General features: G+C 47.8%; 1 protein-coding gene across 2 annotated transcripts in view; it reads left to right on the forward strand.

The window, feature by feature from the left end:
- nphp4 (nephronophthisis 4) overlaps positions 1 to 13,648 on the forward strand; it is a 517,372-nt gene that overhangs the window by 404,642 nt on the left and 99,082 nt on the right. For both annotated transcript variants that reach the window (XM_085966844.1, XM_085966846.1), the window contains exons 14-15: positions 10,605 to 10,783; positions 12,725 to 12,885. In XM_085966844.1, coding sequence (XP_085822970.1) covers positions 10,605 to 10,783; positions 12,725 to 12,885 — 340 coding nt within the window. The remainder of the gene's footprint in view (positions 1 to 10,604; positions 10,784 to 12,724; positions 12,886 to 13,648) is intronic.

Genomic DNA, 13,648 nt, shown 5'->3' on the forward strand with positions numbered 1-13,648 from the left:
AGCATTGGGTGACATCGAGGTCGACCAATCGTACGGTCGAGCGACCCGACGGTCGACCAATCGCTGCGTGGCGGGGCGGGTTTCCTGACGCGTGCGGGCGGGCCCCTCCTAGAGTCGAGTGACGGGACGATTGACCAATCCTACGCTTCGGTGACCTGACGGTCGACCAATTGGTGCGTGCGTGGGGCGGGCCTTAGCCATCTTGGTAAAGGCTGGCTGTGCTCACTGCAAGCTCTTCGCGCTCGCGCTGCACGGCGCACGCGCACCTCCACACAGAGCGCGGCCAGAGGGAAGCGAGCAGGTTAGCGGGGGGGGGGGGGCGGCGGGGCTCGGGAGTGGAGGGGGGAGCGGAGAGGGTTACCCCGGCAACCGGGCTCGCCAGCCGCAATCGGCCGTCTCAAGCCGCTCAGGCCCAGGCCCGGAGATCGGGAGGCGGAGAGGGGAGGAGGGTTACCAAGGCAAACCGGGCCCTGGCCAGCCCGCAATCGGCCCGTCTCAAGCCGCCTCAGGCCCGGCCTCGGGAGGGCGGGGCTCAGGCTGACCGGGGTGCTGCGCTCGGCATGTCAGTGCGTGGGGCGGCACGGAGCTCACGGGAAGCCATCGCCGGCAGAGGGGAGAGGGTCTGCTGGCTCCCCCCCTCCCTTTCTCCCCCCCCTCCTTCCCCCACTTCCCCCACCCCTCCCCTCCTCTCCCCCCCTCTCCCCCTCCCCTCCTCTCCATCCCCTCCCCCTCTCCCCCTCCCCTCCCCCCTCTCCCCCCTCCTCCTCCTCCTCCCCCCTCCCCTTCCTCCCCCCTCCCCTTTCCCCCTCCCCTTTCCCCCCTCCCCTTTCCCCCCTCCCCTTTCCCCCTCCCCTTTCCCCCCCTCCCCTTTCCCCCCTCCCCTCCCCTTTCCCCCCTTACCCCCCTTTCTCCCCCTCCCCTCCCCTCCCCTTCCCCTTCCCCTCCCCTTCCTCCCCTCCCCTTCCTCCCCTTTCCCCCCTCCCCTTTCCCCCCTCCCCTTCCCCCCTCCCCTCCCCCTTCCCTTCCCCCTCCCTTCCCTTCCCCCCTCCCTTCCCTTCCCCCTCCCCTTCCCCCCTCCCCTTTCCCCCCTCCCCTTCCCCCCCTCCCCCCTCCCCTTCCCCCCTCCCCTCCCCTTTCCCCCGTCCCCTTCCCCCCTCCCCTTCCCCCCTCCCCTCCCCCACCTTCCCCCCTCCCCTCCCCTTCCCCCCTCCCCTCCCCTTCCCCCCTCCCCTCCCCTTTCCCCTCCCCTTTCCCCTCCCCTTTCACCTCCCCTTTCCCCTCCCCTTTCCCCTCCCCTTTCCCCCCCCCAGTCGCTCTCTTCCCCCCAGTCGCGCTCTCTCTTCCCCCCCAGTCGCTCTCTCTCTTCCCCCCAGTCGCTCTCTCTCTTCCCCCCAGTCGCTCTCTCTCTTCCCCCCAGTCGCTCTCTCTCTTCCCCCCCAGTCGCTCTCTCTCTTCCAACAACAACATGCCCTCAAAAATCCCTCGGCACCGCCGGGCACTTCAGCAAGTATATTTATAAAACATCTTTGGGTTTTCCTTGATTTTACTTGCCAAGAATTTTTCATGCTCTCTCTTTGCTTTGATGATCCCTCCAACATATCATCCCTCCTCACAGCTGTAATAGTTTCTTTAATCAATACCGTGACCACCCCTCCATTTTTCCTCCCTCTCTATCTCGTCTAGTCCCAGCACTGGCCAAGTGAAGCCCGTCCCAACGGAACAGCTCCCTCCTTCCCCAGTACTGGTGCCAGTGTCCCAGGAAGCAAAACCCATTTCTCCCACGCCAGTCTTTGAGCCACGCATTTAACTCTCTAATTTTATTTGTCCTAGCTAAATTCGCTCGTGGCTCAGGTAATAATCCAGAGATTATTACCCTTGAGGTTCTGTTTTTTAATTTGACCCCTAGCTGCTCATACTCCTTTAACAGAACCGGCCTCCTAGTCCTATCTACGTCGTTTGTACCAACATGGACTACGACAACTGGATCCACCCCCTCCCACTGCAAGTTTCTTTTCAGCCCAGAGGAGATGTCCTTAACCCTGGCACCGGGTAGGCAACACAGCCTTCGGGACTCTCGCTCTCGGCTGCAGAGAACTCTATCCCCCTAATAATACTATCCCCTACCACTACAACATTTCTAGTAATTCCCCCCTCTTGAATGGCCCCCCGTTCCACAGTGCTGTGGCCAGGTTGCTCATCCTCCCTGCAGTCCCTGCTCCCGTCCCCACAGGGAGTAAGAACCTCGAACCTGCTGGACAAGAGCAAGGGCTGCGGCTCCTCCAGCTCTACCTCCTGGATCCCCGTACATGCCTCACTCGTAGTCACACCGTCCTGTCCCTGACCATGGGCTACATCTGAATTAATTAACTTCATAGGTGTGATCACCTCCTGATACACAGAGTCCAGGTACTTCTCCCCCTCCCTGATGTGTCGCAGTGTCTGAAGCTCAGACTCCAGCTCATCAACACGGAGCTGGAGTTCCTGTAGCAGCAGACACTTGTCACAGACGTAATCACCGTGAGCCTCAATGGGGTTCACCGGCTCCCACATCTCGCAACAGTAACACATCACCTGCTCCATTCTATGTAATTAATTAAATTTTTTATTGTTTCTTATGGACACCCTCTGCCCGATTATAGATGCAAGTATCCCCTTTAATTAATTGGATTTAATTTAAATCAGTCCCTCTAATTACACCAGTTAAATGGTTTACCAACAGTCACTCTGCACCAGAAAGGCCTTATTAACTACAACCCACAGAGTTAAAGTTTGGAAAGAGCACCTAACACCCCACTTACCCTAACTCACACACTTACCCAAACTCACAGCACTCTCTGCTGACTCGCGGATCATATAACTAGGGCTGTAGAGAGGGCTTTAAACTAACTAGTGGGGGGGAGGTTCCTAGAGAGCAAATAATAAAAATGACAACAGAGAAGGTCATAGACTTAGGTAGCAGTGGGGAAATTAAAAACCAGAGCGTGTCAGGAAGGGGCAGAAGGTATGGAGTAAAAGGTAAAGTAATAAAAAGGGCAAAAGCAGGAACTAAGTGTCACAAAACATCTTTGAAAGTTCTCTATCTGAATGCACGTAGCATTCGTAACAAAATAGATGAGTTAATGGCACAAATAACTACATATGGGTATGATCTTGTGGCCATTACAGAAACATGGCTGCAGGGTAACAATGCCTGGGAATTAAACATACCAGGTTATTTAACGATCAGGAAGGACAGGCAGGAAGGAAGGGGAGGTGGGGTGGCTATGTTAATAAAGGAAGGAATCACTGTAATACAGAGAAATGATATTAGGTCAAAAGATCAGGATAATGAAACAGTTTGGGTGGAGGTAAGGAATAATAAGGGGAAAAAAACACTAGTGGGCGTAGTCTGTAGGCCTCCGAACAGTTGCAACTATGTTGGATGGAGTATCGATCAAGAAATAGTTGAGGCTTGTAATAAGGGAACATCTATAATTATGGGGGATTTTAACTATCATATTAATTGGACAAATCAAATTGGGCAGGGCTGCCTTGAGGATGAGTTCATTGAGTGTATTAGGGATGGGTTTCTTGAGCAGTATGTAACTGAACCGACCAGGGGGCAAGCAACCTTAGATCTGGTCCTGTGTAACGAGACAGGATTAATTAAAAATGTCCTAGTAAAGGATCCCCTTGGAATGAGTGACCATAACATGGTTGAATTCCATATTCAATTAGAGGGTGAGAAGGTTGGATCTCAAACAAGCGTGCTAAGCTTGAATAAAGGAGACTATGAAGGTATGAGAGTGGAATTGAGTAGAGTGGATTGGGAAAATAGATTAAAGGGTAAGACAATACATGATCAGTGGTGTACATTTAAGGAGTTATTTTACAACTTCCATAAAATATATATTCCACTGAGAAGAAAAGGGTGTAAAAGAAAAGACAGCCATCCATGGCTAAGTAAAGAAATTAAGGATAGTATTCGACTAAAAACAAGGGCATATAAGGTAGCCAAATCTAGTGGGAGGATAGAGGATTGGGAAAACTTTAAAAGACAGCAAAAATTAACAAAAAGATTGATTAAGAAAGGGAAGATAGATTATGAAAGTAAATTAGCAAAAAATATAAAAACAGATAGTAAGAGTTTTTATAGTTATATAAAAAGAAAAAGGGTGGCTAAAGTAAATTTTGGTCCCTTAGAGGATGAGACCAGGAAATTAATGGTGGGAAATATGGAGATGGCAAAAACACTGAATGAATATTTTGTATCAGTCTTTTCAGTAGAGGACACTAAGAATATCCCAACACTGGACAAACAGGGGGCTATAGGGGAGGAGGAGCTAAACACAATCAAAATCACTAAGGAAGTGGTACTCGGTAAAATAATGGGACTCAAGGCGGATAAATCACCTGGACCTGATGGCTTACATCCTAGGGTCTTGAGGGAAGTGGCGGTAGGTATTGTGGATGCATTGGTAATAATTTTCCAAAACTCCCTGGACTCAGCAAAGGTCCCGGCAGACTGGAAAACTGCTAATGTAACACCCTTATTTAAAAAGGGCAGTAGACAGAAGGCTGGAAACTATAGACCGGTTAGCCTAACATCTGTGGTAGGTAAAATTTTGGAGTCCATTATTAAGGAGACAGTAACAGGACATTTGGATAATCATCATTTAATAGGACAAAGTCAGCATGGTTTTATGAAGGGGAAGTCATGTTTGACAAATTTGCTGGAGTTCTTTGAGGAAGTAACATATAGGGTGGATAAAGGGGAACCAGTGGACGTAGTGTATTTAGACTTCCAAAAGGCATTTGACAAGGTGCCACACAAAAGATTATTGCTTAAGATAAAAAATCACGGGATTGGGGGTAATATTCTGGCATGGATAGAGGATTGGCTATCTAACAGAAGGCAGAGAGTTGGGATAAATGGTTCATTCTCAGAATGGCAATCAGTAACTAGTGGTGTTCCGCAGGGGTCGGTGCTGGGTCCCCAACTCTTTACAATCTATATTAACGATTTGGAGGAGGGGACCGAGTGTAACATATCAAAGTTTGCAGATGATACTAAGATGGGACGGAAAGTAATGAGTGAGGAGGACATAAAAAACCTGCAAGGGGACATAGACAGGCTAAGTAAGTGGGCAGAGATTTGGCAGATGGAATACAATACTGGAAAGTGTGAGTTTATGCACTTTGGTAGGAAAAATCGTAGAGCAAGCTATTATCTTAATGGCAAGAAACTGGAAAGTACTGAAGTACAAAGGGATCTGGGGGTCCTGGTGCATGAAACTCAAAAGGTTAGTATGCAGGTGCAGCAAGTGGTTAAGAAGGCCAATGGAATGTTGGCTTTCATTGCTAGGGGGATAGAATATAAAAATAGGGAGGTATTGCTTCAGTTGTACAAGGTATTGGTGAGACCGCACCTGGAATACTGCATACAGTTTTGGTGTCCATACTTAAGAAAAGACATACTTGCTCTCGAGTCAGTACAAAGAAGGTTCACTCAGTTAATCCCGGGGATGAGGGGATGGACATATGAGGAGAGGTTGAGTAGATTGGGACTCTACTCATTGGAGTTCAGAAGAATGAGAGGCGATCTTATTGAAACATATAAGATTGTGAAGGGATTGGATCGGGTGGATGCGGGGAGGATGTTCCCGATGATGGGTGAAACTAGAACTAGGGGGCATAGTCTTAGAATAAGGGGCTGCTCTTTCAAAACTGTGATGAGGAGGAACTACTTCACTCAGAGGGTGGTAGGTCCATGGAATATGCTGCCCGAAAAAGCTGTAGAAGCTACATCATTACATAAATTTAAAACAGAAATAGACAGTTTCGTAGAAGTAAAGGGAATTAAGGGTTACGGGGAGCGGGCAGGAATTTGGACATGAGTCTAGGTTCGGATCGGACATGGCCCTGTGGGTAGCGGAGCAGGCCCAGGGGCCGTGTAGCCTGATCCTGCTCCTATTCCGTGTGTCTAATTCTGTTAGATTCAGGAGATGGTTCTGTGATAGTAGATTGGCGGTTAGGATCAGATCAGCCATGATCTTATTAAATGGCGGAGCAGGCTCGAGGGGCCGATTGGCCTACTCCTGCTCCTATTTCTTATGTTCTTATGTTCTTAAAATCCTGTAACCAGGAATGTTGAGCTGCCATACCTGCCCCTCTTTCAGCCACGTCTCTGTAATAGCTATAATATCATAGTCCCAAGTACCTACCTGTGCCCTCAGCTCATCTGCCTTGTTCGCTATACTCCTTGCATTGAAGTATATACCATTTAGTACAGGCAAACCTCCTTGTTGACTACTATCTAGCTCTTGATTCCTCTGTCCTTCCAATTTACTTTCTACGTTTTTGTTTTCCAATTCCAGTTTTTGTTCCCTCCCTATTGACTCTATACTTAGATTCCCATCCCCTTGCCAAGCTAGTTTAAACCCTCCCCAACAGCACTAGCAAACCCTCCCGCGAGGATATTGGTCCTGTTCCCGTTGAGGTGCAACCTGTCTGGCTTGTAGAGGTCCCACCTCCCCCAGAAACTGTTCCCATTTCTCAGGAATCTAAAGCCCTCCCTCCTACACCATCTCTCCAGCCACGCATTCATCTGCCCCATCTTCCTATTTCTGTATTCACTAGCACGTGGCACTGGTACCTTTGAGGTCCTGCTTTTTAACCTCTTCCCTAGCTCCCTAAACTCTGCCTGCAGGACCTCATCCCTCTTCCTACCTATATCTTTGGTACCGATATGGGCCACGATCTCTGGCTGTTCACCCTCCCCCCTCAGAATGCCCTGCAACCGTTCAGTGACATCCTTGACCCAGGGAGGCAACATACCATCCTGGAGTCACGTCTGCGGCTGCAGAAACGCCTGTCTGCGCCCCTAACTATTGAATCCCCTATCACTATTGCTCTCCCTCTCCTCTTCCCCCCCGCCTGTGCAGTTGAGCCTTCCATGGTGCTGTGGACTTGGCACTGGCTGCAAACCCCAGAAGAACCATCGCCCTCACCAATACTCAGCACCGAATACTAGTTGGTGAGCAAGATGGGCTCAGGGGACTCTTGCACTATCTGCCTGGTCCTCCTCTTCTGTCTGACGGGCACCCATTCCCTCTCTGCCTGCACTCTCTTAAGCTGCGGGGTGACCACCTCCCGAAATGTGCTATCCACATAGCTCTCAGCCTCGCGGTTGCACAGCAGTGACTGCAGCTGCCGCTCAAGCTCCGTAACCCAGTGCTCGAGCTGCTGTAGCTGGCGACACTTCCCGCACATGTGTGCAGCATCAAGTGAAGTAAATCTGGCCATGGTGAGGCCATCCCTGGCGTCCCGGGCAGCAATGTGGTCGGGTGATGATGTCCTCTGTCCTGTGCAGCATCAGGTGATTGCGGAGAAGGTTGGTGGTGTTGTTGGTGCTGCTGGTGTTGGGGCTCATCGTGGTCAGATTCTGAGGACCAAGGTCTTCTTCTTATCGTGTCCACGGACAGTCTATACATAGCCCAGCCAGAACTGGACACATTTTTGCGCCTTGTTGCTGGATTCGGCAAGATCTGCAACAGTGCAGGGTTCCTCTAACAGGACCAAGGTGAGAGAGTACAAAGTGCACTCATACTGATGGAATAGATGGCAGGTGAAGTAGAGATGACAGAAGCGATCTGTCAATGGTGGCAGAGGTAATGAGGCCAGACTGGATGGAGACTTGTGTAAAGACTTTCAGCATTCTGAATCTGTAGTGGAAATGCAGTTTAGAGAAGCCGGTGGCTAAGGGAACATATCTCAACAGCTGGGAGCTTTCACTTGACATTTGAAGCTGTCAACTCATCAGCTGATTCAATGGCCACTGACCTCCCGCCTCAGCTTCACAGACGAGGTCTAGGCACACCGGGAAACCGGTGGGCGACCTGTCAAATTAAAAAAACTGGGAAAAAAGCATTGTTGAGTGGCTGTAAACAAGGCACTAATGATTTGAATTGGGTCCCCTGTCGCTGCCTGTCGGGTCTGCTCAGTGCTGGCAGACCCAACATTGGGAAATGCAGGTGTGCGCGTCCTGACTCGCTGTCAATCATTTTAAATTTCACAGCTGACCCGCCACCCATCCCGTCCGCTGAGCGCCGGCAAAATCGCGGCCATGCTCTTTCTGTTGAATTGCCGATAATGTATTCTTCCACAAAGATCTGTCTGCTTGTTAATCAGTGGGACTTAGTAGACAAATTGATCTAATAGCTCAGCCCAGTAAACAACATCTAAAGCTCTAGCATGTAAATGAACCATAAATCATCTTAAATACCCGTTTCTTCATTTATTGAAATCTGTTCTGCGCTTTGTCGAACAGTACTTTGAAAAAAAATTAAAGTGTAATTACCTTGGTAGCTCTGTAATATTAGATTGTAGGTAATCCAACAATAAATGTTTGTTACATTTCACTCTGCCTGAAGAACAGATGTGTCAGCCTTGGTTCAGCGTTAGCATTCTCACCTCTGAGACTTGAGCACAATATCCAAGCTGACACTTCCATGCTTACTGAGGGAGTGCTGCACTGTCTTGAGGTGCTGTCTTTCAGATGAGACGTTAAACCCTGTCCTCTCAGGGAGGTAAAAGGTTCCTCGGCACTACTCGATGAAGAGCGGGGGAGCTTTCGTGGTGTTGTGGGAAACATTTATCCCCCCATCCAACACCACCAAAAACAGATTATTTGGTCATTAATTTCCTTGCTGTTTGTGGCACCTTGCTGTGCGCAAATAATTGCCTGCTGCGTTTCCCCACATTATAACATTGACTACACTTCAAAAGTGTTTCCTTTGGCGTGAAGCGCTTTGGGACATCCTGAGGTCATTAAAGGAAGTATATAAATGCAAATGTTTTCTTTTAACGTTAGGGTACTCTGCAGAGACTGAAGGAACAGAGTTCATGTTAAATCTGTAACAAGTCTGTTTTGCTACAGTTACGCTGTAGATTACTGAGAGCAGTGCGAGCTGGCCGCACCTGAATTATACTGTAGAAATAAGAAGCAAAACTGTAAATGCTGGAACTATAAAACAACTGTTAGCAACTGAAAAGGTTAATGTCTCGGGGTAGAGACCCTTTTTCAGTACAGGGAGTTCAGCATCGCTGTCTAACCAGGGAAAAGCAGAGCACGATGCAGACATACTTAAAATGCATGCACACTGCTTAGTGTCTTAATGTCTGGAATTTTTTAATGGTAGAGGGCAGACTGTTGTATAAGCCCTCTGCGAACATTAAAATATGAAACCATCCGGGAATTGTGGAAATAATGGAATATTTTTATCCATCGTTTATAGATCTTCTCTGTGCACTATGTTGCGTAGCTTAAAAAACAGGTTCTGCTAAGAGAGGCACCATCCTCAAAATAGCTACTGCTTGTTTTTATGGCTTTGCCTGAAGCATATTAGAAAGAAGCTCATCAAGTTGTTGATTACTAACAGACATAGGGGGAAAGATTTGGTTGATTTGCGCCTCCCATTAGCGCCCTAATGGGGCGCAAAGCAACTAGCGCCTGGGTGCGGTGCCGTCAATGCCTCCTGCGAAATTCAGCGGGAGGTTAGTGGCGGTGGTAACCGTTAGCGCCCCACGGCGCTGCGCCTCCGGTGATGACATCATCGCCATGCGCAACGCCCCGGCTGCGATCTTTGGTAGCGCCCCCTGACTTACCGCCGGACGCTATGTCGGTCAGGGGGGCCTACCTGCAGCCGGGGCGGCGCAACTTAAGGAGGAGGTGCTGGGCGGCCATTTTTGTTGCTGGCCGCCTGCCAGCACCTGCCCCTGTTGCTGTCGCCGGCCTTCTGTGTAGCCCCCCTGTGGGGTGCTGGCTACGCTCCGTGAGCCCGGCACTTCTCTTGAGTGCCGGGCTCTTTTGCCGGCACTTTGATTCCTGGTGGCCCAGCTGGGCCCCGGGTTGCGCTGCGCAAGGCCCCTCCCCTTTAAGAAAGGGAGGAAGGCTTGCTGTACCGCAGCGCGGTGTGCCACAGAGCGTGGTGCTGCGGCAAGTTGCGCCGTGATATTCACTCACAGCGCCTCAAGAGGGAGGAGGGCCACTTCCAGTAGCACCCCGCCTCCCTCTCGGGGCACTTCCAGTGAATTGCAAACACGGGGGTGTTAATTATTTCGGGGCACTACTTTTAGCGCCCCGGCGAAGTTGGCGCCCCAAAGGGGGTGCGACCCAATTTTTCCCCCATAGTGTCTGAGGAAAACAATGACCCAAGAGCTAGAAACATTTCAAAAACACAAAGAATGCAAAACAGGCAGTATCGCTATTGCCGCCAGTTTTACGACATGCCTGATATTCAGTTCTGTTGAAGTCAATGGGCCCTCAAATCAGCAAACTATGCTAAATGTGGCAGTTGTAGAAATTTGTGGCTTTACATTGTGTTATACCCATTAGAGAATGTATGTGCCTACATCTTTAAATTTTTCAAAGTGGAAATTCACAACCATATGAAGTTGCTCTTTGTAGCTTAGCTTTACTCTGAACAGTTAGCATCTGCCCCATTGGCTACCAAGGGGCAAAATGGATGGAGGCTGCCCATCTTATGTGTGTAAGAGACCACTGTTTGAGCAGTCAAGAGTACTGTGCCATCAGTAAGTTTTTTCTCCTTTGATTTTTTTTTCAGAGTACCTCAAGGTAGTAATCAGCCAGGATCAGTCTATTTCACCTTTCAGTTTTATCGCTTTCCACCAGTGACAACACAGCTGCTGCAGCTGGTGAAGATACGCAACTCAGAAAAGGGAACTTCAAACTCTTCACCTTTCGTCCTTGTGCCACTAAACAAAAATGGCACTGGTAATACAGGTGAGCATTCCCAAGTATTTACAGCATAGAAACAGGTCATTCAGCCTAACGGGCCCATGCTCCACACGAGCCTCCTCCCATCCCTCTTCATCTAACCCTATCAACAGATCCTTCTATTCCTTTCTCCTTCATGTGCTTATCTAGCTTCCCCTTAAATGTATCTATACTACTCGCCTCAACCACTCCCTGTGGTAGTGAGTTCCACATTCTAACCACTAGGTTAACAGAATTAATCCAGATGGCTTGCTAATTGAATTGCTTCCAACTTGCTTAATTTACTTTGCAAATTGAACTCACTTATCTTGCAGAATATGCCTTCAGTGATTGAAAAGAGATTATTATTGTCACCACTGTTGATTACAAGAAATACCAACTTCAGGTCAATTATGAGATGGATATCAGTTTAATTTGTCTGAAAACGATACCAATATTGATTTAGCAATTAGACCAAGGGGCAAATTTTGGTCTGGGTCCGTTTTCGCACAAGTCCCACCCAAACCGTGAGACCCGAGGATCGATGGAAATTGATCCTCATACTCGGCTCGAGCCGCCAGCGCTGATTGCGCCACCACATGCAGTGCCAAGAAAAGATAAATAATTGGTTAAGATATAACTTCTCCCTGCAGAGAATGGCAAGCATGTAGAGTATCCTATCCCAGGAGGCAGTGGGCGTGGAGGATGTTATAAATCTTAAGATGACAGTGGATACATTTTTGGCAGACAGGGCTGTTGAAGATTATCAGAGGTGAAGTGGGACCAGCTCGATGGATAGAGATGCTTGTTTCCAATCCTGTATAGTCCTATGTGTTAGGGCAATCTTTATCCTTTTACTTCAATACAGCCACGTGGATTTAGGGGACAGAGATTCATCTGATCAATAATCTCTATTTATCAAGTGAATATAAACCCAACATAAACAGTAGTTATGAGATGGGCACCTTTAAACTCACAAGTAACGGACTCATCGGGGGGGGGGGTGGGGTTAGCTGAACTAAGTCTTCTGACCAATTATGGTAGTCTCTGCAGGACTATTTAGAGTCCCCACAGTGTGCCCTATCTTTATGTGGTTCAGTACGTAATATTAGTACGCAAGCACGTAAGGTTAATACATAAGGTTAATACGTAAGTATACCAGGAGCCACGTAGACAGCTTCCCCTTCTCGCACATGCGCACTGTGGTTCAAGCTGTTTATTCTTCTTCAGACATGTCTCACACACGAGCGGTTAGGGTCAGCGTCTCCTTATCTACCCAGACATTTCTCACGTTTGAGCACCTGCTCTGCCCTGAATTACCACCACCTTTGCAGACATGCTGGTGCTTAGCTTTCTCTCAACATTATACTCCCAGCTTTCTACTCCAGCACTCAAACCACCCCCTTAACTCTATGATCACTACTATTACTATTCTATCTTAATTCATATTGCTAACAAAATGTTCCTGAAGAAATTGGGGCATATGCGAGGGGGAAGTGTGGGGTGTGGGTTAGTTTCCTAAGTATGTCTAGTGATGAGCCACAGATAGCCATGCTCTGACTAGGAGGAATGTACTAGAGCTCTCTTGAAATTGACCATAGAGTTTTTCTTGTGTTTTCCCCCTCCCCCAGAGTTAGCGTTTGGGGAGGGTGGTGCACATGGGTGCCATGGAGAGGTCTGATAGGTTTTTTTCTCACTTTTCTTTTCCGATCTTGGACTGTATAAGTCAGGAGAGCTGAGATATGTGCCTTTAGGATCTGCCCTTACACTGGAAAAAACACTTAAAAAAAAAAAAAATGAAACTTATTAATGTATTGCCCCATCTTCACTCTTTTCTATAATCATTTCCAGAGTAAATTTTCACCAGATTTCCTTTTAAAACTATTTATCCTTTATTTAACTGAACTTTGAATTAATGTGTATGACTTCAGCCTTGTCCTCATTTTTTCCCATTTCCACATGCTTTAGATTCTCCCGGGCTGGAGCTGAAATTCATGGTGGAACCAAATTACATGAAGGAAGGAGAACAGCACTGGTTTATGCGATACCTGGCCATGCAGACATTGCAGCTTGATGTCTGGGATGCAGAATCCTTGCTTCTGATTGGCACTGCTGCTGTGGAACTAAAGGTAATGACTAACAAAGCACAATACCTGGAGGGCATTAAAGGCGCTACATAAATGCAACTTGTTGTTATTGAGTATCAGTCGAGTGTCAGACTGTGTCAAAATACTTCAAGTAACACCAAACTACAAGTACTGAGGCCCGCAGAATGGCAAATATCCCATGTTAATGCTTCTAAGCTGTGCATTGTAGTTACGGCCACACTTCTAAAGTTAAATATTTAATATACACGGTGATAGGCTACATCTGGCCACTTTTGAACATTTCATCCGGTTTCAAAAGGTTTAACATTTTTATTGACTGCCTGCAGGTGAATCAAACGCACCTTTTGGATGAAAGCAACAGATGCAGAAAAAATACTTGTTGTGTAATGCTGAAAATAACTCTGTTGCTGTAATGATCATAATAACATTTTCTTACCATCTTAAAATATGTTTCCGATGGAAAAACAACTTTACATCAGGCTTTTCATCATTTACTATTATTTTTTCAATTATTAGTGCTATAAATTAGGTTCAAGCTGTAAAATTATGTCAACAAGTTGCACTGGTGTATAATTTGCTCCTAATTGTTAAGGTATTCTTTCAGTTATGTAGGTGGTTTGAATCACTCCTCCTACTTAGTTCTATACGACAGGAATTACGGTGAACAGGATTGGGACACAGACAAGCTTTTCAGACTCAACCGTACGGTGTTTAATAAGGTTAACACACACACCCGCCTCCAGTACATAAAATGCCTGGTAGCGTAAAACAAACAGTACAACAA

The sequence above is a fragment of the Somniosus microcephalus genome, chromosome 25 (assembly GCF_052327205.1).
Source record: "Somniosus microcephalus isolate GS21.2 chromosome 25, FLI_Smic_1.0, whole genome shotgun sequence".
In the NCBI taxonomy this organism is placed as follows: domain Eukaryota; kingdom Metazoa; phylum Chordata; class Chondrichthyes; order Squaliformes; family Somniosidae; genus Somniosus; species Somniosus microcephalus.